This window comes from Brachyhypopomus gauderio, chromosome 4, assembly GCF_052324685.1.
Source record: "Brachyhypopomus gauderio isolate BG-103 chromosome 4, BGAUD_0.2, whole genome shotgun sequence".
Lineage (NCBI taxonomy): Eukaryota > Metazoa > Chordata > Actinopteri > Gymnotiformes > Hypopomidae > Brachyhypopomus > Brachyhypopomus gauderio.
In genome coordinates this window covers 30,255,895-30,282,386 of record NC_135214.1, presented here as the reverse complement: position 1 = coordinate 30,282,386, position 26,492 = coordinate 30,255,895, and the positions used below count along the sequence as shown (strand labels likewise).

Genomic DNA, 26,492 nt, shown 5'->3' with positions numbered 1-26,492 from the left:
GGCCATGTGTCACACTGAGCGAGGCTGCCTGCACTGAGAAGGCCTGTCTGATGTTTTCTAGCCTGCAGAGGCCTTTTGTCCCACATCATGACACACTTCAGATAACTAACAAACATTTAATGTGTTACTCTTCACAGCTTTAATGTCTTACAACAAAATGTATGTATTTTTAAACAATTTATTAACTGAACTGAAAAGAAATGCGTTAACTGAAAGAAAAGCCAAAATGCTTAAAAAAACCCACAAAAACAAACAGCAAATATATCTAGTTTAAAAATTATTGATATTAAGCCTGGGATGAGTTATTGACAGTTCTATGGCAGCACAATGGACTGAGGGCAATTTGACCTACACCCCCCCTCCCCCCCCCCCCCCCACAAAAAAACTTTAAAAGCAAAACATGCAATAATTTACAGGAAGCACACAATTACTGGAAGCAAAAGCCAGTGGATGATCATTGGTTTAGCAACAAACTGGAGATCCCGTGAGAAAAGAGAAAACTTCATGATGCCATCTTGAGTACAGCTACTGTGATATTTCCATGTGTTCTCACTAGCACATTCCTGCAACAAAGACGAACAAATTTCTAAGCCAACAGCCTTCATAAAAATGCATTTGCTTATGAGTATGAATGCAAGGTAGATTCTGATATGACTCTTTCTGAATACAGCATCACTGTGTCATAACTGCGTGGGCCATATTCATGGTGCCATAGTGTTTATTTCTATAACCATTCTCAGATGACAATGCACTTTCTAAGTCGCTCTGGATAAGAGTGTCTGCTAAATGCCTTAAAATATGTCTTATTTTCTATAAATAAAGACATTTTGAGGAAACAGACAAGACTAACCAATAATCATAAATAAAAAGAGAAATTCATTTGAAGATAATTTAGTGTGCAAAACAGTCACTGGTGATCAGGTTATCAGCCCAGGCCTGTGGTCTTTGTGCACTATGGGTATTGTGCTAGTAAGGTACATTAGACACAGCCATCTTGCTTAGGTCTGTATTGTTGTACTGAGAGTGGTCCCCTACCTAACAGTGGTCCTATGTTCAGAAACTGACCACTGTTAAAGGACTAAAATGTGGTTAAATTGTATATGGAATCCAGGGGAATTAACCGAACAGCTCATCTACAAGTGAATGTGTGTGTAGCAAATACAACATACAAGAGGTATCTCACCCCGAATCAGACTCCAGGCACACAGTCGGGGTATCTGTTGGGTCTTTGGTTAGAGAAGCAGCCTGTTTGGCCAGGACAGACACAATTCCACCATGCTCATCAGACAGGGAACCGCGGCCTGTGGGTACACGCCCCCGAGGAATACAAAACAATCTGACTTTCATGTTCAATGTCAGAGCATTTCTCATAGTAACAAATGCAGTGTGTATGAATTAGTATTTATGAATTAAGACATTCAATGATGCTTGTTCAGTCAATCCAAACAAAAAAACTTTATTGAATTTAGATATTGGAAAAACACCAGTTTTAAAGTATTTATTTATCTTGTAACTTCCAGATAGAATTCAGGACAACGAAGGCTGTATATTACCTACAGATGATGCTAAACATTCACTGATCACTTTTATCTTTATTTGAAAAAAAGTTTTACAGACTGGTATAATCAAATATTAAACATTTAAGCTCATCAGAGATTAACATCCACTACATTTAAGATTCAATTTTGGAAATGTTCAGTTCAGTTCTACAAGACTGTTTAACTATCTTCCACCCCTTTAGACCACCTTACGCTGTGGAGTTTGTACCAGCTTAGCACACCGTGTGCCATTCTCACCCATTCATCCTTGCAGACTGACCCTCTCTCCCTCCCTCCCTCCGACACACGCCCCTCTCCCTCCCTCCCTCACACTCAAAACAAAGCTAGATTGACAGCTATCTAATAAAACGAGTTAGATAGCTACTTACATCCAAGATTATGACCTTGGGCGTCCGTACACAAAACCCCAACAATCGAAGGTTTTTTCATTCTAAAGCAAGGAAGTGCATTTTGAAATTCGTTATGCATGTAGCAAGCAAGCTGGCTAGTTAAATAGTTACTTTAGCTACGCAAATATGGTTAGCTAGCTTTAACTTTACCCTAGGAAATGTGGACCTGCCAGTTAATTTAAAATAACATAACACACACTTACGTGTCGTCGAGATGTTGTTCTAGAGCAGCCTCCATAATAATCAGCAATATACGTTTAAACTAATGGAAAACGTATGGAAAATGCATAAGCTAAATATGCTGTTGACTAAATACTGTGTGAACAACTTCCGGGAAATCAGCTGATATTGCAACATGTGATGCTTCTTCTTTTTCTTCGGGGAAAGTGTAATGGCGGTTCAATTGATACGTACAATACCGCCACTTACTGGCCTGGTGTATAAAGCATCGTGGATTGATTATACGCATGCTCATACCTAACACAATCACCACTGTTGAGCCCTGGGCGAGGCCTTTTACCCTCGATTGCTGCTGACATATAGACAGACAAACAGACAGATTCAATTACAAAACTGAAAACTGAAAATCGATTGCTTAATGTACAGTCGCAGAGTGCTGAGTTTACGATTAAACCCCCCGTGTATTGTGAAGTTTACTCGACTTGATGTGAGTGATTTCTTTTATATCCTTTGGCCGGATTATTATGTCAGCAGAGCCTAGGTTTGATAACCCAGATCTTATTTTTCCCATTAATCTGACAACTTGTAGGCAGTATCAAAAACCTGGTCACCAAGCATGATATAAATGACTATTCATATAATAACTTTGGTGCTATAGCTTGCAGCTGATATAGCTGTGCTACCTGTTATAATTATTAACACTACCACTAAAATAACTGGCAGAAAAATATAAATTGTCACCTCACATTCATCCACATGCATTACTGCAAGAGTTGTCTGCTGCATTACTTGCAATATATTTAATCAGCTTTATATTGGAGATACCAAGAGAAGGCTTGCTGATCAGTTTAAGTTCATTTTCAGTGGAAAGGCATTTTAATACTAATACTCATTGTATTAATGACATATCTGCTGCTATGGAATTAGGAAACTCAAATAACAAGAACTTATCTGCACTCTTGGAACTTTAAAACCCAATGGAATTAATGTTGTGATTAAAACATGTACTTTTTAATATGCAAATTGGTTCCTTATCTTACAAATTCAGAAGCAGTTGCTTGCACAGCTGATAAATGACCTCTGTTATATATGCACATAACTACATATAATACTCCTGGAATTTTGCTTGCACAGCTGATGAATAAATATGATGGGGAGTCGTCATATCATTTTTCTGTCACTCTTGGGCCTTTTTACCAGAAGCCTGGGAGTTTGATGGTGAGGCGCAATATTTTTGCTATTTCTAGGAATCTTCTGAACTGAGATTGACGTTGTAATTCCTGGAATCTGTTGGAGACACAGCCCCAAAGTGCCCCTATCACCACTGGGACAATCTTGGTGTTGACTTTCCAAATTATATCTGTAAATATTTGAAGCTCATACGTACAGAACGTAGTGCTGTTTGCTCTAAATTGCTTTTGAGGATGTTTGCCCTTACTTTATTTTATCACTTTGCAGTTGCAGATCTATTAGGAATTGGAAAGACAGGAATGCAAAGGTCTTGGCATATAAACATTCTGAAAAAGCTCCATTGGCTTAGATTCAAAGAGTGCATATATGCATATGCAATATGTATATAAAATCTTCCATAACTGCTTCCATACATATCGGTTTTCCCTTTGATAGCAATGCTGGGTTCCCAGTGTATTTTAGTCTTGCAAGGGGACTCAGATGCCATCCAACAGAAATCATCTACTTAAGGATGCTATAAGCTCACATTTATCTGCTATTGTCAGCAAGATCCCTGGGGAATGGTAGTGCTCACCGTGAATGTGGATATCAGATGATCCCTGAATGAACCATGAAAAGAACATTTCTCCTTACCCACTCTTAAAAGGGTATATGTTCCTATCAGAAATCTTTGCTACTTTCTCTGTCCAGTGACAATGCCACCACAAAATTGTCACATGTTCATTGACATCTTTTGTTATGAATTGATCCTGACAAAAAGATGGCAGTTCTAACTCAAAAGACATGGCTTACCTTTGGGCTACATGTTGAAAAAGCCAAGAAAATACAATGAGTTGGACATCCTGTCTTCTGAGCTCAACACTATTTCTCTTTTCTTTTCTTTTACTAATGGAATTGATTTTCTGTTGATATGAAATGCAGTAACTTTTTATTTTAAGCATCAAATAATTGAACTTCAATAGGCAGATTTTATGAAGCTGAATTATCTGTTCTTCACAGCTGTATGTACAGAACTATGAGAAAGTCAAAGACGACCCATTCATTACTTACCTTGTGAAGCCACAGTGAACCCATATTTTCCAGAACATTAGGCTACATAAGCCTCCAAAACTAAGTATGATATCAAATCTTTATCTGAGTTTAATCTATTCATTATTCACTTGTTGCATCCTAACACATTTCCCATCCTCTGAGTCTTAAAACCACCATCTTACACCTTCAAAGAAACCCGTAAACAACTACCCATACAAAAGGAACCACCCAAACACAGCTTAGATGACTTGCATATTTCATTCTCGTGCTTTTCAAAATGACTAATGTAAACATGTCTGAGGAGATTAACTATCAAATAATAATCTTTTAAAAGAAATGAGGTCAAAGGAAAATAATAGAAAAACAGAAGCCTTTTCACTTAAAAAAAAACAGAAGGAAGCTTGGTCTATAATCTTTGCACCATATAAGCACATACTTTTCATCATAACAAAGCTCTGCTTCACCAAAGGTCAAGAGAACAATCAGAATGACATTATTCTTTATTATATTATTATAAAATGACATGCAATCTCTTTTAATGCCCAGGTGTTCTGGGCAGATTTAAATAGCACAGAACAGTCTGATTACAAAAAGGCATAAACCACATAAATGTGAAGTGTGTTTGATTTGTGCCAGCATGAAAAGGCGAACTGTTATAACAATTATGAAGTTCTTTGCTAGTACATCCTGGAACAAGTACGTGCATGATCCTTGGGTAAATATACATGTTTAGCCTCCAGTAAGTACAACGAAGTAGCCTATGCTCATTGATTATCTGCAGTATATTCTGTACTATTTATTCTGTGCTAGTTGTATATCTTGATCCGTTATAGGTGATTAAATATCCAACAGGATACTCGAGAAGAGTATCAAGAGTATCAAATTGGCCTCTAGAATGGTGGATAATGCTTCTGGTTAACGTTTATGTAAACAAATTAAATTAGAAACGTTTGTCAGTTCTGAAAAATGTCATTTCTTTATCGCCACATTGGAGCTATACACGAAGTTTTATACTGCAGCTAAGGGCACTTTCGGTCACCTCAAACTCTCTCTCTCTCTGACATGATTTCTGCCTGTCCTGCAAGACAGGGCCCAGACCGCTGTGCTGACAGAGCAAAAACGGGCAATGTAATTATGTGGCCAATGGATCGCAGTCATACATCTTCCAGTGCAGCACAGCGATACCCTGCTGACTAACCTATGGGCCGCCTAACGGCTCTAAATCAAAATCTAACAGACACGCGCAACACCTCCCAGCCTGTCATACCTCACACACGTCGCAGCCACATCGCATCATTTATCCGGTTCTAATTTAAAAGGCTGGGAAGATACAAGAAATACAGCTCCCGTGAATAGCGGCATTCCTCCCCCACATTATCACCTCAGCTTTTAAACTGACTTAACCCTCACGGCAGTTAATTCAAGGCTACAGCTGCGATGCGTCATGCCGGTTTCACAGCTCATTAGACTGAGCAGCACAGTAGTGTCAGATTCCTGAATTCATCCACGCCATATTGTAAACAGAAACCCCAACTTTTACTGTCATTTACGAGTCAAAGTGTAATTCACCCAGATGGGTTTAGATGCATTTAAACATTAAACACAGCTACTGCCGTTCTTCCAAACCTTAAAGCCAAAAGTTAACACGAGAGTGCCAAAACCAACGGCAGCTGAGAGCAGGCTTATATTGGAAATATGGATCATGTCCCATGATCCTTTGGTTCTTGTCACCTGTTGTTCTGCTGAAGTATGTCTTATGTCCTGTACAGTTAGTATTATAAAAAAATAAGTAGCATTTGGTCATTTTGGTCACAAGATCAGATGCACATACCCATTTCTTGACTTGCATTCTTAGATGGGAAATGCCATTGAATGACAGAGTGAATTATATCACTTAATGACTGTAGACCTCATTTTATTAAGAGTGGTGACAAGTTTAATTTGTCATGATCTACCTGAAAGCTGAACCCTTTCATGTAATGTAACTGAAATGTTACTTTGACCGGATCCTTGGCCGTTTTGTTCTGGAGAACTTGTGACGTATTCGCCTGAAACCCAAATATATACATTAGTGTTCTATAAAAGTGGAGAAGTACCATGAGTGAGATAACAAGACCGTGGTCCTAGGGCACAGTGTTCCCTTTACACAAGTGTAATGTGTGTTTTGATGGCCAGCTAATACAGGCTCAGGATGGTAAGTTAATTTATCTCTGGTAGCTGCACCTGTGTCTTCAGTAGAGCATATTTGTTATTTCAGGTATTATTTTTTCTTTAACAACATGAAGAAAATGTATCCTTTATATAATGAATGATTGGCCTGTTACAAATATAGGACTAAAATATATTTGACCTACTCTGATGTTAGAGTTTATGATGTGCAAGAGTCTTAAATTAGAGTCTTAAAGCTATCTAGGCCTACCGTGAAATTTATCTCTCTGCCTTAAGGTGATAATTTTCTAACACTAACACTGTTGATGTCAGAAACACCCAAAGAAACTTCCAAAGAGTTCCACAGTTCATTCTTGTTTACTTTAAAATAATTTAGAAGGTATCACAATAAATAAACAAATAAAATCCCATATTGGGTCAATACATGCAGTTTTCATTTGTGTCCATTTGAAGCAAAAGGAATAACGCATGCATTAATTGAAGCAATGATTCAAGCCAGGGGATTTTGAGGGTGAGGTGCGTGGAATCACGTAGCTCCATCGACCTGTCCAGCGTCACAAAGAAGGGGATGACGAGGACCCTGTTGAGGTAGGGGAGGGGGGTGAAGGGGGTGAGCCGAGATATAGGCACAGAATGCTTTGAATCTCACTTTAGAAGTTACTGGATCTGGGACACCCAAGAAGAAGAAGAAGAAGAAGAAGAAGAAGAAGAAGAAGAAGAGACTAACAAACAAGGAACAACAGGGCAGCCCTCATCTGAAAGACAACTGAGATCAGAAGTGAGGAGAGTAGGGAGACAGAGTTAGAGAGAGCTACAAGGAGCAGATACAAAAGGAAATCGAGAGAGCTGAATCGTGTCTCGGAGCTCTCCTGTTGCTGCTATGAGCTTGGTGGTCCTCTTCTCAGTACTCTTGTTGTCTCTGAGTGGCTTCCGATGTGCTGTCATCACTGGGGTAGGTCTCCATAATATCATTACACCTGACCGACTTTTTATATGCTTTTTGCATAGTATTTAAGAGTAACTAAACATGACCAAGTTCTGTGTTTGATTTAATTTCATAAGTAATTGAATTAATTGCCTGAATCCAATAGCTGTTATGCTGAAAAATACAAGGAAATCATAAATAAAAAGACTGTTATACAAAGGACATCTCAGTAAGGGAATATCTCAGTAAAGTAAAATCATGAAAAAACTGTTGAAAAACAGAAAAATCATATACAATTTGTGTTGATAACAGTATGACACTTTTTGTTCTGTATAACTGCTCAGATCAATGTGATCATCACAAAAGCTGTACATCCTATTACCGTACTAAGTAATCAGTAAATGGTAGCATGATGCTTCTGTTTTGCTATTGTCCAGAACACCTACACATGACAGAAACTGATATGATGCCCATAATGGATCCTTGTGTCACTGTGCATTTGTGTGCGTACGTGTGTACATGTGGCGTATGTGTGAACGTGTGAATGCGTGAACATGCGTCGGGGGGGGGGGGGGGGGGGGTGTCTGGTCACGTGCGTGTGTGTGTGCGTGTGTGTGTGTGGTCATGTGGCAGGCGTGCGACAGAGACATTCAGTGTGGCGTGGGGCTGTGCTGTGCTGTCAGCCTGTGGCTGCGTGGCCTGCGGATGTGCACGCCGCAGGGGCTGGAGGGGGACGAGTGTCATCCGTTCAGCCATAAGGTAGTTACACATTCCCATCATCACCATCACAGACACACACACTTATGAAGACCCCGTTGCATGAAAGAACGGATGCTGATATCTGGATAATAAATATATTTTTAATATTCAGGCATTCATTCTTTTATTCACCCCCCCTTTCTGAACATATATATATATATATATATATATATATATATATATATATATATATATATATATATATATATATATATATATATATATATATATATATATATATATACATATATATATATATATAAAGAGAGCTGGCTTTGGGGAGGCAGCTGTATATGGTGCAGCTGCTGACAAAGTATATCTGATAGTAATCAGATGGTAATCAGGTCCCTGGCTGCCCGAGTGCAATCAATATTACACATCAGGCATATGGAAAACAGCTGAGGTGGGAAATGCAATGACTAAAGAGACATTATTACCTGTTTATCTCTGTAAGTGAGAGGAAGATGAGTGTGATGAGTGTGTATTGTAGTAAGGTAACTCAACACAGCCATGATTGATGGAGTGTGATGCGCTGTTGTCTGACTATTCCATCTCTTTGCATAGGTACCATTCCCTGGGAAGAGACAACATCACACCTGTCCCTGTCTGCCACAGTTAGTGTGCACCAGATTCGCAGACACCAGATACCGGTGTACTAAAGATTACAAAAACATAGACTTTTAACTGCAAAGAGGATGTGGAAAGCCGTGGACCATATGTTAGGAGAAAGGAATACTCAAAAGAGAAAAGAAGACAGCACATACAGTGGCACTGTCCCCGATGCCCTGAGTTCTCACATTCATGCACCTTGCACTAGATACCCTGTAATCATGTTTCCTCTGAAAGACCAGTGTACCTGGGAATGCCCTCATAATGCTGGGTTCACAAAAACAAGGTCACAAAAACTTGGTTTACTTTGGCACCTGATCCATCATGTGCATTGAAACACATGCTCTGGTTTAGTATGCATCAAAACCAACACCCAGATCATAATATTTCAAATAAATCTACAACTTCATTTTCACGGTCTTATCCTTGTTTTTCAATGCTTGAGAATATGAAAAAGAGTGCATGTGTAGTGATTATGAAGTGATCTCTCTGGATTTTCCTGTTGTATAGATTGTTTGCTGTTTCCTAGAGAACAACAAGGGAGTGCTGTCACAGTACAGTGGGGTTTTATCCAGCTTATTCTCTGAGGACATTCATAGAACTTTGCCAGTGTAATGGGAATCAAAAATGGATCATTGTAACTATGTGTGTATTAAATGTTCATTAATTAAAATGTGTCAATTAAAAAAGAACAACAAATACACAAATTGCATCAGAAATAAATATATAAACACATTTAATTATATATCTCCCAGTGGTTCCACAGGTGTGCAGTACTTCAAATTCCAACACACAAATATTAAGAATGGTAATCAGCAAAGTAAAATAATAATGAGATGTACTGTACAATGCACGTTATATGTTTAGAGTTTGGGCTTGAAGCACAGAAACAATATCTCTCGGCAATGAGAAATCAAAGAATCCTTCATGGAAAATGTTCATGTGAAATTGCTAAATGTTTTGTTTGTTTTTTTCCACTAGTGTTTTGTTGATGTTTTTCATAGCTAATTCCTTTAACAGACGTGAATGTGACAACAGTGAGAAATGTGTCAATGAGAAATAAATATGAACATATTAAAGCATATATCACAGGATGTATATATGTCTACATGACCTTGCAAAGAACTCCTGTTGAAGGAGCAGTGACAACAAAACCATACAAAAAATACAAACAAACTGATGCAAATATTCTTGCAGTATGAACCGAAATCTTTTATTTTAATCCTACAATACATTTCAGTGAGGAGAGCTGTATCTGTGTGCATTTCTTTCTTTGTATACATACTTTGTATATTAACATAATGGGTGTTTGAATCAGTAAAGAAACATTTATGAGCTGTGTTGACATCTGATATCATTTATAAGGCTTATCAAAGATAAATATAATGTAACAATTTAACTTTCAGGGGATAAAGCCACTGCCCTGATAAAACAAAATGAGAAGTGTTTGATATTTCAACTTCAAAACAGCAGTGACACATTGAAATCATGATGAATGACATTGTATAAAAGGTCAGTCACGTTTGACTTTTAACGCCCAATCTGCGTGAAAATCCGGCTCAAAAGGAAATGTGATAAGACTGCATATAAAGCCTGGAGCCTGTGTGTTTTCACTCATTGAATGCGACAGTAAAGCAACAGCAAGAACCATGAAGCTGATTCTGGCCTTGTGTGCCTTAGTGGCGATTGCCCAAAGCATCAAGTAAGTACTGGACCTCTTTCTGCTTAGTCTTATTGCTTTATAGTGAAGGTTCCTCTGTGTTTTCAAGCCGTAGTGGCACACTTACCATGGCAAACATGCACGGAATTTGAAGAATGTATATAATTTTTGTATGGCTGACAAAAATTAGCAGGCTTCCGCTGTGTTTTTGTGCTGTTTGTCTATTTTCACTCTGTGCATGCATTTGTGGTTGTGCGTTTGTCTCAACTTTGAGTCTGTGGAAATAACCTCACCACTTGCATCGCAGAGTCCCGCTGATCAAGGGCAAAACTGCACGTGATAAGCTGATGGAAAAAGGCAAATGGGATGAGTACAGGAAGAAATATCCCTACAACCCCACAATCAAGTTTGCTCAGAATGGCATTGAATACATGACCAATGATGCAGACGTATGTCCATCTAAAACATAAAGTTGTTATACATCTGGCTACATTTGGGCTATTTGCTTTTCAACATATGTATCTGTATTATGCAGTAGTGTGAATTTAAAAAGTAGACCTTTTATGAATGATTTGAATAAACTAGTCATCATTTTTCAAGGCTCTGCAGGAGGATAATAATCAGTAGAAAAAAATGTGTTTTTCCCTTTCAGCTCTCCTACTATGGTGTGATTTCCATTGGCACCCCTCCTCAGTCCTTCCAAGTGATTTTTGATTCTGGTTCCTCCAACCTGTGGGTGCCCTCTGTCTACTGCTCAAGTGAAGCTTGCCGTAAGTACCAGTGTGGACACAGGAGACTAGAGATGATTTGAAATAACTTTAGTGTTAAACCTTATCTCATCTTATTACCTCCGTACACAGTCCTGTGGATGAATGGATTTATATGAGATTTTGTTTCGCCATAAAGCAACATCATTCTTTTGGTGCCACTATTTCTTTGTTTTTCCTCAGAGAACCATAATAAGTTCAATCCACAGCAGTCCAGCACTTACAAATCCAACAATGAAGCTCTCTCTATTGAGTACGGCACTGGCAGTATGACGGGGTTTCTGGGTTACGACACTGTGACGGTACGACACCTTATTCTGAATCCTGTCACTAAAAAACACACAATACTATCGTCAGATCACCTCTGTTAACTGATAGCCTGGATCAAACCAAAGCATGACACTGATTTTGAACTTTTTCCTAAACTTTCTCCAAAGCTCATGTGCTAGTCTGACCTTGAGTGAAATTCACTCGATCTTTAGCTTCTTCTGATTTCAGCTGATAAGGCCAGACAGGCTTTCTATTTGCTTTGGTATTTCATGCCTTGGCATTCACACCAATGTGCCACATTTGACATGTGAAGCCATATGTCCTCCCTGAGAGGGACTGGACATTGTTGGAAACACACATAACAGTGCTTTTCACTGTAGGTCGGAGGAATCTCCGTGCAAAACCAAATCTTTGGATTGAGTCAGACTGAGGCACCCTTCATGGCCAGCATGCTGGCAGATGGCATTCTTGGGCTGGCATACCAATCCCTTTCCTCTGATGATGCCACCCCTGTCTTTGACAACATGATGAGCCAGGGCCTAGTGGCCCAGGATGTCTTCTCTGTCTACCTGAGCAACGGGTATGGGTGTCCCTGATTCACCACGTCTTTCTCCTACTTTTTGTTTACATATTGCTTCCCAAAAATGTTATACATAAAAACACACTACTCCATGTAACCCAGTACCCAGCTTGTAAACATTATTATTGCTTAATAGTGTTTAGTCTAATGTTCAACTATCTTTAAAAGCAATGCTAGCTTCAAATGTGTTGAATTATATTTTAACATCAAAACATTTGTACTTTAATATCGCAAGTTTCAATCTTAATTAGCCACCTATCTCAACTTGATTCCTCTTGAATGCTATAGCGGTCAGCAGGGCAGTGTGCTGCTCTTAGGTGAGATTGACACTGCCTACTACACTGGCAACATCAACTGGATCCCCCTGTCCTCTGAGACCTACTATCAGATCACCATGGACAGGTGGGCCATGTTCAGTGTCCTGTATATGCACATGTGCGGCATTGATCTTGTTTCAGCTACATACTCCCTAGTTTTAGGCAAATAGCAACATGACAGAGGAAGTTAAATGTAACCTGAGCTTTAATTTAATTTTTTTTTTTAATTCATACTACATTTTGTCATCCACTGACAGGTACATCTAGTACACCAAGTGCACTACTATTTACACATTTTTAGTTTACATGTGGATAGTTCTTAACTTCCTTTGTAGGATAAAAAAATGCACTGTGAAAGCTGCACCATCAACTTCAAACTATGCTGTTAAATCTTCACAGCGTTACAATCAACGGCCAGGTAGTTGCTTGCTCTGGCTCGTGTCAAGCGATTGTTGATACAGGCACTTCAATGATTGTTGGTCCAACAAGCGACATCAGCAACATCAACGCCTGGTTGGGCGCAACCACAGATCAGTATGGAGAAGTGAGTTGATGGGCTTATCTATAAAGCTGATATGGTTCTGATGGCTCTGGTCAGATGACGTACTTGTGTATCGTGTAGCAGCTCTAAACCAGACAGATAATGTCGTTTGTTCTCACGCTTGCCTTGCAGGCCACCGTGAGCTGCAGCAACGTCCAGAGCCTCCCGGAAATCACCTTCACCATCAACGGCTACAGCTTCACCATCCCGCCCTCATCCTTCATCTCTCAGGTCAGCACATTGTGCAATACGTTATCATATGGTCCATGTGGTCAGCAGGGAACTCGCCACAAGTTGGAGGTGTTATGGTGGTTCCTCGCATCAGTGATATTATGCATCCTTGTTTACATGAGGTTGGGAAAAAAAACAAAGTTAAATTCAGCATATATAAATAAATAACGATCTTGTGTTTGTTTCTTTCAGAGCTACGGTTCCTGCACAACAGGCTTCAGTGGTAGTGGTGATTCACTGTGGATCCTGGGAGATGTCTTCATTAGAAACTACTATACCATCTTTAACAGAGCAAACAATAGTGTAGGCTTGGCTCAGCTTGCTTGAGAGCAGAATACAAAATGTGATCATTTTTCAATCTCCAATAATTTGCTTTTATCATTAATTACCTGTAACAATTGGAAGAAGACTATTCAGTAGTCATACTGAATATTACTGTGTTATTAGAGGACAGCAACTGCACACTGTTAACCTAGATTCTTATTTCAGATTCTAATATGTAGGGCCTTTGATATATAGAAATAAATGGAAGTTGATTCTTATACGTCATCAATAAAAATGTAAAGGATTTTAACATGATTCCACTACTTTCTTAATACACCCCTTTACCACCTTATTCAAAGCACAATTGTCACTGGAGTAGAAGTGGAGGAGGAAGTTCCAACTGAATAGTTTAACGAGACCAGTGATAACGAACATAAAATTGTACTAACGAGAACTAAAGAAGGGCAGTGTCACAGGAACAATGATTGACAACAGTCAAACAAACCAAAAGGGCTTTTGAAGGAAATAACACAGTAACTCCGCACAGGTGGTGCAGTGAAGGAGGCAAAACGTGCACCACCTGAATGGGGCACGGGCATGAAACCAAAACACACACACAAATAACAGATCAAAAATACACAAATAGCCACAATACCACCGCTGTCTGACAGAGGCCACAGGCAAGGGGGCCCCATCATAAAGAGGTCTTTTACACACTCCTTAATACAGACCTTTTATTTTTAATGCCTGACTTATCGGACTTATCGTGTGTTTAATATGTGGATTTTCAACAATACACACCCAATTCACCTTTTCCAAAATAAAGGAAATTAATTGTTTTTTTCCCATTGGTTTTGCTTTTATATTCAATATTAGTGCATTGTCTGGACAGGGTGGAGTTGTTGCATCATTTTAATTTTCGTACTTGTGCCCACTGTCAGGGTTGGACCCAGGACAGGTCCTCCGGTCGCCACAAGGAGGAGCCCGCGAGCTAGACCTGGGGGCAATCAGGCACAATAGGCTGCAGGTGTTTGCAGCCTACTTAAGGCGAGCAACTTCAGCAGTCCTTTGCTGAAGTTGTTAGTCGTATTCACGCTCGCAGCCTAAGCCAGTTACTCTTGCCTTTGTGCAGTTACTACGTCTCTCTGTTTATTTCTGTTTCTCCCCTGAGTGTTCTCAGGTTTTGTCTCTCGTACGTTCTGTTTGTTTCTTCCCTCTCTGTTCTATGTCGGTTTGTCTACCAGTGTTCTGGTGGACAGGCTGACAGGTAATCTGGTAGAAGCTTAGGTCTTGCCTACCTAAGCTTCATCTATTTTTTTCTCCTTTTGACATGTTGAGCCGTTCTCCATGTGAATTTCGTTTTGCCATTTTTTCTTAAGACGCGTTGTATTCCCTTCCGCGTGTTTTTGTTTGTTTACTTACCTAGTCTATACTCACGTCGAGTTTCTCCGTGTAGTTCTTCTGTTGTTCCCTCTGGGTTTTTTGTTTTCGTTTTCCCGCGGTCGCGGAGGTTTCAGTTTGGCTGTTTTTTGCCTTTTGCTTTTAGTGGGTTTGCACTTGAGTCCTACACTCCTCGAAACCAGCGCGACACCACCGTGTTCGGGGGTGCTGCGTTACACCCACAGGCTTCACATGATCGCAATCTGTCCCTGGTATCACAACCACAATCCGTCCCTGGCATCACGACCACAATCGGTCCGTGGCATCACGACCACAATCCGCTCCTGGTATCACAACCACAATCCGTCCCTGGTATCACAACCACAATCGGTCCGTGGCATCACGACCACAATCCGCTCCTGGCATCACAACCACAATTGGTCCCTGGCATCACGACCACAATCGGTCCCTGGCATCACAATCATAATTGGTCCCTGGCATCACGATCACAATTGGTCGCTGGCATCACAACCACAATTGGTCCATGACATCACGATCACAATCGGTCCCTGGCATCAGGACCACAATCGGTCCCTGGCATGCTATTGTGGTAGATACACTCAAGCATATTTGGTTTTCAGTGTCACAATGTGACGCTGGGCGGCGGTAGACGGACGAGACACAGAATCCGTACTTTAGTGGCAAACGTCACTTTAATCAACATATAGATATTGCGCAATAGCGCACGGAGAACAGAGATACACACACAACGTGTAGACTGTAGACAACGACGAGCACAGGACACTGCGCGAGCGCACATTAAATAGACAAACCACATTAACCCCAGGTGATTACGAGACGATTCACAGGTGAGACGGATTATCACATGACATAGCTATCACCACGAAATATCCACAGACGCAGACGATGCACGTAGACTACGTAAACACACGCCCAAAAGGGAGGGGCCGGGGTCCTCAACGTGACAGACGCCCCCTCCAAGGGCACTACCCGTCCCGGGGTGCCAACAGGACCGAGTGCCCCGAACCCACGACGATGGGCGGATCCGACGCGCTCAGTCCTGCGTCTGGGAGGTGACTGCCCTTGGCGAAGCGTCCATCACGAATCGCCTAGCACACCCTCCCTGGGAAGACGGGGGAAAAGACGTTAAACACATTCAACGGCACATTCACAAATACACAAACAGGCACGCTCACACACAGAGGAATAAACGGGAAAAGGGGATTTGACACACAGACGGGAAAACTCACAAACATTGGGACTGACAAACAAGAAACAGGCACCAGGCTTCGCGCCAGGAGGAGCGCGAGCAGAGGAGAGAGATCCGGCGCTGCTGGTGCTGCATTGGGCAGTCCTCCTCCTGCTTTCGCTGCGTTCCCTCCACCGGGTGCAGCGCGGCAGGCTGACGAGCCCGGTGCGGCGCGGCGGGCTGACGCGCCAGGTGCGGCGCGGCGGGCTGACGCGCCCGGTGCGGCGCGGCGGGGTGACGCGCCAGGTGCGGCGCGGCGGGCTGACGAGCCCGGTGCGGCGCGGCGGGCTGGCGCGCCGGGCTGGCGCGCCCGGTGCGGCGCGGCGGGCTGACGTGCCCGGAGCCGCGCGGCGGTTGTACGCGCCCCCTGCAGCGCGGCGGACGGACTCTCCCCTCGGCTGGCCCTCTGGGATGTCCACCTCCATTTCCACCGTCTCGCTGCCACGGCTCCATTCCATGGGCTGCTCCGGGCTGCCACCCCGGGAGCACTCCATGCTCTCTCCTCCTGAGCGATCCGCGGACGGGGTCCATCTCCCCTTCACAGTCCCCGCAGAACACTCAGAGGAGGGTGGACCGTCCTCCTCCTCCGAGCACAGTTCGCTGTCCGTGTACTCAGAGACGCCTGAGTACACGGACAGAGGACGGTCGTCCTCCTCCCCGCCCTCTATGACGGAAGAGGGACCTACGGGCGGAGGGGGATAGTCCTCTTCCTCGGACTCCTCCTCCTCCTCCTCCCCGTAGTCTACGGTGGAAGCGTCGTCGAGCGACGGGGGGTAGTCCACTCCCTCTCCACCGTAGTCCACGGTGGACGCGTCGTCGAGCGAGGGGAGGTAGTCCACTCCCTCTCCACCGTAGTCCACGGTGGACGCGTCGTCGAGCAACGGGGGGTAGTCCACTCCCTCTCCACCGTAGTCCACGGTGGACGCGTCGTCGAGCGAGGGGAGGTAGTCCACTCCCTCTCCACCGTAGTCCACGGTGGACGCGTCGTCGAGCGACGGGGGGTAGTCCACTCCCTCTCCACCGTAGTCCACGGTGGACGCGTCGTCGAGCGAGGGGAGGTAGTCCACTCCCTCTCCACCGTAGTCCACGGTGGACGCGTCGTCGAGCGACGGGGGGTAGTCCACTCCCTCTCCACCGTAGTCCACGGTGGACGTGTCGTCGAGCGAGGGGAGGTAGTCCACTCCCTCTCCACCGTAGTCCACGGTGGACGCGTCGTCGAGCGAGGGGGGGTAGTCCACTCCCTCTCCACCGTAGTCCACGGTGGACGCGTCGTCGAGCGAGGGGGGGGTAGGCGGCTTCCACCTCTTCCTGCTCCTCCCCCTCGCCAGGGGAATCCCCCTCACCGAACTCCTCCTCCGGGGTTGACGCGGTAGCGCTGACGGTGCAGGTGTCTACCCTCTGAGACGAGAGGGCGTGGGGAGGAGACACGTGTCTGTCCAGCCAGCCCCTCACTGCTTCCTGGCGGAACACCACCGCCCATTCGGGGCTGGAGGTCTCCCGAGCCATCTTTAGCAGGGCGGCGCACTGCGGGTCTCGTTCCAGCTGTCCTGGCGTTGGCGCGGCGTCGCGGTGCGGGGGTGTTCCCTCCTCCTCACTGCAGGGAGGGTCCTCCCCGAGCTCGCCCTCTGATGACGTCCCTGTCTCGCCATAGAGCTCGGGGACGCTGACCCGTATAGGCGAAAGCTCACGGGCAGGCGAGGGATGTCTCTCCCGCCACATCCGTGCAGCCGTCTGGCGATACTCCGCTGCCAGCTCGGTTATGGAGGTCTCCCGAGCTGCGCACAGCAGGTACGCGCACTCCGGGTCCTCCCTGAGCTGCGCCAGTGTCGGCGAAACCCCGCGGCGTGGGGAAGAAGACGAAGAGCGGGGATGCCGCTTGTTAGGCTTCTTGCCCTTCTTGGGCTTGCCTTTGTAGCCCGGCATGATGGGTGTCTCTGGTCGGCTCGTCGTTCTGTGACGCTGGGCGGCGGTAGACGGACGAGACACAGAATCCGTACTTTAGTGGCAAACGTCACTTTAATCAACATATAGATATTGCGCAATAGCGCACGGAGAACAGAGATACACACACAACGTGTAGACTGTAGACAACGACGAGCACAGGACACTGCGCGAGCGCACATTAAATAGACAAACCACATTAACCCCAGGTGATTACGAGACGATTCACAGGTGAGACGGATTATCACATGACATAGCTATCACCACGAAATATCCACAGACGCAGACGATGCACGTAGACTACGTAAACACACGCCCAAAAGGGAGGGGCCGGGGTCCTCAACGTGACACACAAAGCAATATCAATCATATACTAAGACCCTAACCTTAACCTTTTGTTAGGAAAAATGTAGATGACCTTGGAAATATATCTAAATGGAAAATACTGATAACACAAAAGCATCAAGGTGTTACATTAAGTTGCCTCCCAGTGTTTAAAAACAAATAAATATCTTGATTAGACCTCATGCTGCACTGTTTTAAACCATTATGATTACTAAAAATTATTATATCATGATTGATAGGGTTACATTTAATATGCATTGACAGTTTTAGTTGTATAAAGGAGTCTTAATAAAACAGTGAAGTCGATTCTAATCCTTTGTGTGTTGGTTATATGTCAATAGGAGGGTATCTGCACTGTGATCACTATCACATTGATATGAGAATGCCAACCACATTGTACCTTACTTATCCTATGCTATAATGGCCTGCATTTTTTATTGAACTATGATTCTGGACACTTCATGTTGTGTCTGGGTCAGCATTAAATATAGTGTTTATTTGTGGTACTGGGTGCCATTGATCAAAGGCAAAACTATATCATGAAGCTGCAGGATAAAGTCTTTCTGGAGGAATACAAGAGGCAAGATCTCTATTCTGCCCAGGTCAGGCTTGCCCAGGCTGGTCAAGAGCCAATCACCAATGAGGCAAATGTTTGTTGTTCTTATATACAGACTTCTGAAAATAAATGGCTATTTCCATTTCAGCATACAGTGGGGAAAATAAGTATTTAGTCAGTCACCAATTGTGCAAGTTCTCCCACTTAAAAAGATGAGAGAGGCCGGTAATTGACATCATAGTTAGACCTCAACTATGAGAGACAAAATGTGAAAAAAAAAATTGAGAAAATCATTTTGTCTGACTTTTAAAGAATTTATTTGCAAATAATGGTGGAAAATAAGTATTTAGTCAATAACAAAAGTTCATCTCAATACTTTGTTGTATATCCTCTGTTGGCAATGACAGAGGTCAAACGTTTTCCGTAAATCTTCACAAGGTTGGCACACACTGTTGCTGGTATGTTGGCCCATTCCTCCAGTGATTTTTTGGGGCTGTCGGCGGGCAACACGTACTTTTAACTCCCTCCAAAGGTTTTCGATGGGGTTGAGATCGGGACACTGGCTAGGCCATTCCAGGACTTTGAAATGTTTCTTACGAAGCCACTCCTTTGTTGCCCTGGCAGTGTGCTTGGGATCACTGTCATGCTGAAAGACCCAGCCACGTTTCATCTTCATTGCCCTTGCTGATGGAAGGAGGTTTGCACCCAAAATCTCACAATACATGGCCCCATTCATTCTTTCATGTACACGGACCAGTCGTCCTGGTCCCTTTGCAGAGAAACAGCCCCAAAGCATGATGTTGCCACCCTCATGCTTCACAGTTGGTATGGTGTTCTTTGGATGCAACTCAGCATTTACTGTCCTCCAAACACGACGAGTTGTGTTCTTACCAAATAGTTCTACTTTGGTTTCATCTGACCATATGACATTCTCCCAATACTCTTCTGGAACTGTGTTGCTGATGGTAGCCTTTGTAACGTTGGTCCCAGCTTTCTGCAGGTCATTCACTAGATCCCCCCCTTGTGGTTCTGGGATTTTTCCTCACCGTTCTTGTGATCATTTTGACCCCACGGGCTGAGATCTTGCGTGGAGCCCCAGATCGAGGGAGATTAGTAGTGGTCTTGTAGGTCTTCCATTTTCTGATTATTGCTCCCACAGTAGATTTCTTCACACCAAGCTGCTTGCCTATTGCAGATTCAGTCTTCCCAGCCTGGTGCAGGTCTACAATTCGGTTTCTGGTGTCCTCCGACAGCTCTTTCGTCTTCACCATAGTGGAGTTTGGAGTGTGAGGACTGTTTGAGGTTGTGGGCAGGTGTCTTTTATACTGTTAACGACTTCAAACAGGTACCATTAATACAGGTAATGAGTGGGGGAAAGAGGAGCCTCTTAAAAAAGAAGTTACAGGCCTGTGACAGCCAGAAATCTTGCTTGTTTGTAGGTGACCAAATACTTATTTTCCACCATTATTTGCAAATAAATTCTTTAAAAGTCAGACAAAATGATTTTCTCAAGTTTTTTTTCACATTTTGTCTCTCATAGTTGAGGTCTACCTATGATGTCAATTACAGGCCTCTCTCATCTTTTTAAGTGGGAGAACTTGCACAATTGGTGACTGACTAAATACTTGTTTTCCCCACTGTATGTATCATGCAGTGGTTTGGATTAAAAAAAGAATGCTTAAAACACCAGCCTGAAACTTTTCTGTCTCTTCCAATCATTTGTCATAAGAAGAATGTGTTTACCAGATGATAACAATAAAAATCTAATAGAGTAAACATTAGTATGATGTGGAATAAAACACTTCTGGTAAACACTTCTGTCTATATTCTTCACTTTCTCAGTTGTCCTACTGTGGTGTGCTCTTCAGTGGCACAGTGGCCACTTTGACACCTTCTGTGTCCCACACAAGTCAGACATCACATAATTTTTGAGTCGGGCTTATGGGACAGTAAGACAGCAGTTATAACTTTCAATGAAACCCACTGTGCTTCTGGGTCAGCTATTGTTTCTGTTATATATTTATATGTGGGACCCAGAGGCTGCTTTCCTTAGAGAACCATTCCAGATCAACCCACAGTATTCCAGCTCTTTCACTGTGCATTTAGTATGACTGTCACGTTGTGGGGGGCCCCTATGGAGTCAAATTAGGGTCTTTAATGGTGACGAAAAAAAAAAATATCGCAAATATAAGATTAGCATTTTGCATTTTACGTTCCTAATTTGTTTCTGCAATACTTTCCCTCTTTTGCGTTTCTTTCTTTTCTTTGCGTTTCACATTTTATGTTGCTGCTTTGTTTCTTTCTTTTCTTTGCGCGTCCCTGCTTTTCTTTGCGTCTCGCATTTTACGTTCATAATTTTTTTTTGCGCTTCTCTCTTTTCTTTGCTCCGGTTTTACCCTCTGTGTGGAGGCCGGGAAAGAGGCGTAGCCATGAGCGAAAGGCGTGCTGTGAACGTTCAGCGTCATCAGTTGAACTGTCACACAGCGCGGCAATTTGGTTACTGGTATCATGGCAGACGGTCGCCCAGCTGGACCACAGGTATATGCGTGCAGACATAGACATCAGGTGCTAAAGCACCACCAACTCTGCCCTTTATCAACGAAAGTGCCCTTTTAAAACTTCGTTTAAAATATATATATATTAATATTATTATTAACATTTTACTGAGGTTGGTTTGAAATGATCTTTTGAAAACCTGAGCGATTAAAAACAATGCCCTGAAATGAGCCACCACCTCGCACACACCCGACCTCTCTCTTCCTTTAACACCAGATGCGCTGCAGCAGCAGTTCAGTTCAGCGAGTGGAAGGAAGCTGAACTGACGCTGAACATTCACAGCACGCCTTTCGCTCTTGGCCACGCCTCTTTCCCCGCCCCCACACAGAGGGTAAAACCGGAGCAAAGAAAAGAGAGAAGCGCAAAAAAAATTATGAACGTAAAATGCGAGACGCAAAGAAAAGCAGTGACGTGCAAACAAAAGAAAGAAATGCAAAAGGGAGAAAGTATTGCAAAAAAAAAGCAGCAACATAAAATGTGAAACGCAAAGAAAAGAAAGAAACGCAAAAGAGGGAAAGTATTGCAGAAACAAAATAGGAACGTAAAATGCAAAATGCTAATCTTATATTTGCGATATTATTATTTTTTCGTCACCATTAAAGACCCTAATTTGACTCCATAGGCCCCCTGCCGGTCGCCCCCGTTTACAGCGGCAGCGGTCCTGTTTTGATCACGTGATGTTAGTCCCTCAGGTGGGCGGGACCCGTGATCTGTCTCACCTGAGGGTCGTTTGTTTGTCTATATATGTCTTGTCTTTGTACCAGTTGACTGCTGGTTATTATTTCCTTAATCTGGAACAATGTCACGGGTTTTTGGTTTGCGCACTTTCTATTAAACCATCCTGTCACGCTTGGCTCCACCCTCCTCCTGTCTGCCACACCTTCTTTGTATTAATCCTGCCTTTATTTGCCTTCGCACCTGTTTCTTGTTTGTTTCATTATTGTTCTGGTATTTAGTTCCTGGTTTTCTGTGTTCTCATGGTGGGTTATTGTGTGTGTTTGTGACCTGGTGGTTTAGTTCTTGTTACTCTTATTGTTAGCCCTAGTTTTGTGTGTAAAAGCCTTGTAAGTATTTGCATTTGTATTTGGTTAGTTTAGTCTCCTTGTCCGTTGTATGTTTTAGCTTTAGTTACTCCTAGTAGTGCATTCCATGTTCGTTCTTATTCTTAGTTTATTCCTGCTGTTTGCTTTGTGATCTGTTACGTTGTCTAACTCTGTCTGTCTTAGCGTTCGTGTCCTCTTAGTCTAAGCTTCTGTGTTTTTGATTCTAGTCCCCGATGGTTTTCCCCCGTGTACAAGTATTAGTGGTCTGGCGTATTTGGTCGTTGTGATTTTGTATATCTTGTTTACTTTAGTCTCTGCTGTGTTTCTCTGTACCTTGTATTATTTCAGAATTCTTATTTTACATAAACGTATTTTCCTTTCATAGTCGCTGTGGTTCGTTGTATTCATTCGTTAGTGTTTCAGTTTAGTTTGGTATGCCTCGTAAGTCGCGCACTCTTCGTGTGGGCGCGGTTTCTTTAAAGTAGACTAGCTCCGCTAAGGTAGCAGTCCACTCTTCACTGCAAATGTGTCTGACCCCGACTCCCACCGCGTTACACATCCTCTTTCCCTGAGACTTATGCCCGGTTCACACTACACGATTTTAGGCTGGTTTTTCAGTCGCCGACTGATCGCAGACAGAAACTGTGGTCGGAGGCAAATCGGCGATCACTCGTCGCTCGCTCAGTCGTGTAGTGTGAACTGCTGAAAGACGCTCGCCGAGCAGTCGCCGACTGGTCGCCGACTCGTCGCAGACGACTGGCAGATATCTAGCATGTTTAATATCTAGCCCAGTCGGCGACTGAGAGTCGGCAGCAGCATCTAGCTACAGCCAATGGGAACGCGGAGAGAGAACCGCGGCACCGCTGAAGAGATCTCTGAAGAATGTAAAAAACTTTCAAGAATACTTTTCAAAACAGTAACCCAGCAAACACACAAAATCCTCACCTTTCTTACAACTTTACTACAACACTGTGTAAGTTATTGTGACAGCACTGGAGAAATAGTGCGATTGATTATATTTATGTTCACTTGGGACTATGGAGTGTTTAAACGGTAAAAAAAATAATAATAACGAAAATGTGGAGTACATGTACATTGTTTTTTTTTTTTCTTCTACGTGGTGTTGCTGGTTCTCGCGAGAGTTTTGTTTTGTGTTCCCGCGTTTTTGGACGGCAGCCAGATGAGTCGGCGATTCCCCAGTCGTGTAATTCGTGAGCCCGCGTCGCCGATCAGTCATGTAGTGTGAAAGCCACAACAACTGAAAGACTCGCTATTACAGCACAACCAGTCGTGTAGTGCGAACGGCACAAAAACCTGACGACTGAAAAGTCGTGTAGTGTGAACCAGGCGGGATTGCTTCCTTTTTAGTTGCTCACCCTGCCCGTCACAATTGGCGCATTTCCACTAGGGCCTGCTTGGCACGGTACGGTTCGATACGGACCGATTCGCAACGGAACTGTACGGTCGCGTTGTGTTTCCATTACAATGGCGGACCAACACAATGTGGGTGGAGTCGCTGTTGGCGCGCGGGTTGTAGTGTCGTGACATCATTTGTATGCGACCACAACACCGGTCGATGCCCCTTAACACATAGCATTATTGTATCTTATTTATCTTTATCTTCATTATTGTATGTGGTTGCTCTAATTATTGATAATAATTTGGTATTACTCAAACAGGCTGAACACACCCTGCATAAAAAGCATCAGTCATACAATCAAATGAAATCAAACTTTATTATGAAATATAGATATCTAAAGTACAACATATGTAAATAATATAGTTATAGTTTAAAAAAGTGCAAAAAGCTAATTACCTAAAAATAACGTATAGCTTTATATGAAATAAATATTTATAGTACTACAAGCAACATTTTGTGTGCTTTTACTGGCGTCTGTCTCGCATGGTTCACAAGTTCGCCAAGCACCCCGAGGAAAGCCCGGTTGAAGGAAACATTTTCCGCCAACTCCGTTCGCCTCGTCAGTGGAAGGGGAATCTTGAACGTAAAAAATAACAAATATTAAACACAAGCATTCCCGTGAAAGCAACAACAATATAGCGTAACTGCACAAAATGTGTAGCACGTCATCGCTGTTCATGCTTTGTTTATGGCTACTGCTAACTAGCAACTAGCAAGGCTAAGAGCTAGCTATTGTACAGTAGTGACTGTGGTGGTAACATTAACTACAAACACAGCTCTAAATTCCTGCGTTTACAATAGATGCGTTCATATTACGTTCATATTACATCTTTTACGAGCCTAGTAAAACTGTGAAATCACAATACACCCACCATTCTCCGTGGCCTCCAGCACCGACGTTGCTGTGTCCAGCACGTTTTCTCTTCCGTTACTGGCTGGCCGGTGACCGTATATGGCATCTATTTGCTGGAACCATTTCCAGTCTTTGCGGTTTGCTCCGCGGCGTCCGTTATGGTCCTTCACCACCCGGTAATCGCGTTAAGCTTTTTTAGCTTGGACCGACCGGCACTGCTGAACGGACCGCTGGTAGCCATGAGTGGCCATTAGCGCGGAAACCTCGCTAAAAACCTTTACATTTCTAGTGGCCCCGTCCAGTTCGCCCTGGATTTTTTGATCGCTGATTATTAACAGAAAGGTTTGTACCTCGGCGTCTGACCAGGGAACAGACTTTGCTCCTTGGGTTTTAAAAATGGCTGAGGAGTCCATAGCATAGCGGAGGAGTCGCTCTCCTGACGCAACCTGTGACGACACTCCCTGGCCAATCAGTGTCATGCTGTTCCTCCACGTCACAGAACTGTACCGCTTCGGAACGGTTAGAACCTCGAGCGAGTCGGTACGAAAATAGTACCCGAAGGGGCCGGCTAACTGGGACCTGGTACTAATGGAAACACTCACAAACCGTCGCGAATCGAACCGTACCACGCCAAGTAGGCCCTAGTGGAAATGCGCCTAATGACACTGGCAGCATGACTGAACTCCGGGGGTTACGACACTGATGGTAATTAGCAACTATTTCTTTGATAAATATGACATGCACAATATGGTAGACCTATTCAGTGGAAATTTCTTGAGTACAACAAATGCAGTTTAGATATTTAAATTTTATTTATTACATGTAGGAGTTATAGTCTCATATAATCTCATATTAAACTAGTGAGAAATGCAGTCCTAAGCTTTACACAAACAGCCTGTGTGGAAATCTTTTGCTAAGATGTTTTTTCTAGGATAGTAATCACCACATAGTAAATTGCTTGCTGTGGTCTAAATCTCTTTTATTCTATTTAATAAGAGGTTTTCTTTTAATTAAATGGCTATTACATTCCCATTATCTTTCAAGTCTGTCTGAACATAAAACTTATTAAAACTTGCTAGACAAGTTACCCAGAGTAAATCAGGTTTGGGCACATTGAGCAACAAATAACCAGTGGAGTCGCTCTTTGTCGGTGGCATCTCGGTGCTAAATCAGATCTTTAGACTGGGCCAGACTGAGGCTCACTTCATGTCCACTACGGTCGCCATCACTGGAACCTTCATGTCTTCTGATGGCACCCTTGGTCTGGCCAACCATCCAGTGCAGCTCATCCAGTTTTACATTTGTTTGTGTTGCTTTTGTCTTGTTTTGTGCAACCCCCCCAGGGGGAGCATGTTCCATCTCATCCACTCTGCTAACTGTGTATCATTATGTCTTTACTTTGCCCTTAAAAATGTTTGAGCTTTCCGCTGTTCTCATTTAAATCCTAATTTTAGGACTTTTAGAACCTTTGTTATGTGCTAAATGTTCTATAGCACTCTCTGAAACCATTTCAAAAAGGCTGTTCCTGCTGTATGTAATGTATCAACATTCCTTATCTCATCTCTGTCTGGAAAATTTTGACGGGTTAGTTTTTAACCCAGATATGTGTTAGTTTGAATTTTATATCGAAATATTTCCATGATGTGTGCCAAAACACCTAAGCCATGTCATGCCCATAACTAAAG

The 26,492-nt window shown here is 43.1% G+C and overlaps 3 protein-coding genes across 3 annotated transcripts; 2 read left to right on the top strand and 1 right to left on the bottom strand.

Moving 5' to 3' along the window:
* Positions 1-102: 102 nt before the first annotated feature.
* On the bottom strand, positions 103-2,290 carry lamtor5 (late endosomal/lysosomal adaptor, MAPK and MTOR activator 5). Its single transcript, XM_077003753.1, has 4 exons — positions 2,152-2,290; positions 1,928-1,989; positions 1,184-1,301; positions 103-563 (listed from the first exon to the last, which is right to left on the bottom strand). Exons 1-4 carry the CDS (start codon positions 2,184-2,186, stop codon positions 503-505), a joined length of 276 nt encoding a protein of 91 aa, XP_076859868.1. The 5' UTR covers positions 2,187-2,290; the 3' UTR covers positions 103-502.
* prok1 (prokineticin 1) lies at positions 2,283-10,105 on the top strand. The gene is made up of 3 exons (XM_077003752.1): positions 2,283-7,472; positions 8,079-8,204; positions 8,769-10,105. The coding sequence occupies exons 1-3, from the start codon at positions 7,401-7,403 to the stop codon at positions 8,886-8,888; spliced, it is 318 nt and encodes a 105-aa protein (XP_076859867.1). The 5' UTR covers positions 2,283-7,400; the 3' UTR covers positions 8,889-10,105.
* A 337-nt stretch (positions 10,106-10,442) lies between these two features.
* LOC143511668 (pepsin A-like) lies at positions 10,443-13,745 on the top strand. Its single transcript, XM_077001248.1, has 9 exons — positions 10,443-10,515; positions 10,781-10,922; positions 11,126-11,243; positions 11,424-11,542; positions 11,891-12,090; positions 12,379-12,492; positions 12,807-12,951; positions 13,081-13,179; positions 13,372-13,745. Exons 1-9 carry the CDS (start codon positions 10,463-10,465, stop codon positions 13,504-13,506), a joined length of 1,125 nt encoding a protein of 374 aa, XP_076857363.1. The 5' UTR covers positions 10,443-10,462; the 3' UTR covers positions 13,507-13,745.
* The last annotated feature ends 12,747 nt before the right edge of the window (positions 13,746-26,492 follow it).

What these genes read in the sequence shown, in the direction of transcription:
- lamtor5 (XM_077003753.1), bottom strand. Translation starts at nt 2,186, where the DNA reads ATGGAGGCTGCTCTAGAACAACATCTCGACGACAC. An exon ending in CCAAGGTCATAATCTTGGAT is followed by an intron (nt 1,302 to 1,927) that starts GTAAGTAGCTAT and finishes GTGTACCCACAG; the next exon opens with GCCGCGGTTCCCTGTCTGAT. An exon ending in TGCCTGGAGTCTGATTCGGG is followed by an intron (nt 564 to 1,183) that starts GTGAGATACCTC and finishes TCTTTGTTGCAG; the next exon opens with GAATGTGCTAGTGAGAACAC.
- prok1 (XM_077003752.1), top strand. Translation starts at nt 7,401, where the DNA reads ATGAGCTTGGTGGTCCTCTTCTCAGTACTCTTGTTGTCTCTGAGTGGC. An exon ending in GATGTGCTGTCATCACTGGG is followed by an intron (nt 7,473 to 8,078) that starts GTAGGTCTCCAT and finishes GTCATGTGGCAG; the next exon opens with GCGTGCGACAGAGACATTCA. An exon ending in GTCATCCGTTCAGCCATAAG is followed by an intron (nt 8,205 to 8,768) that starts GTAGTTACACAT and finishes CTCTTTGCATAG; the next exon opens with GTACCATTCCCTGGGAAGAG.
- LOC143511668 (XM_077001248.1), top strand. Translation starts at nt 10,463, where the DNA reads ATGAAGCTGATTCTGGCCTTGTGTGCCTTAGTGGCGATTGCCCAAAGC. An exon ending in GCGATTGCCCAAAGCATCAA is followed by an intron (nt 10,516 to 10,780) that starts GTAAGTACTGGA and finishes CTTGCATCGCAG; the next exon opens with AGTCCCGCTGATCAAGGGCA. An exon ending in TATCAGATCACCATGGACAG is followed by an intron (nt 12,493 to 12,806) that starts GTGGGCCATGTT and finishes AAATCTTCACAG; the next exon opens with CGTTACAATCAACGGCCAGG.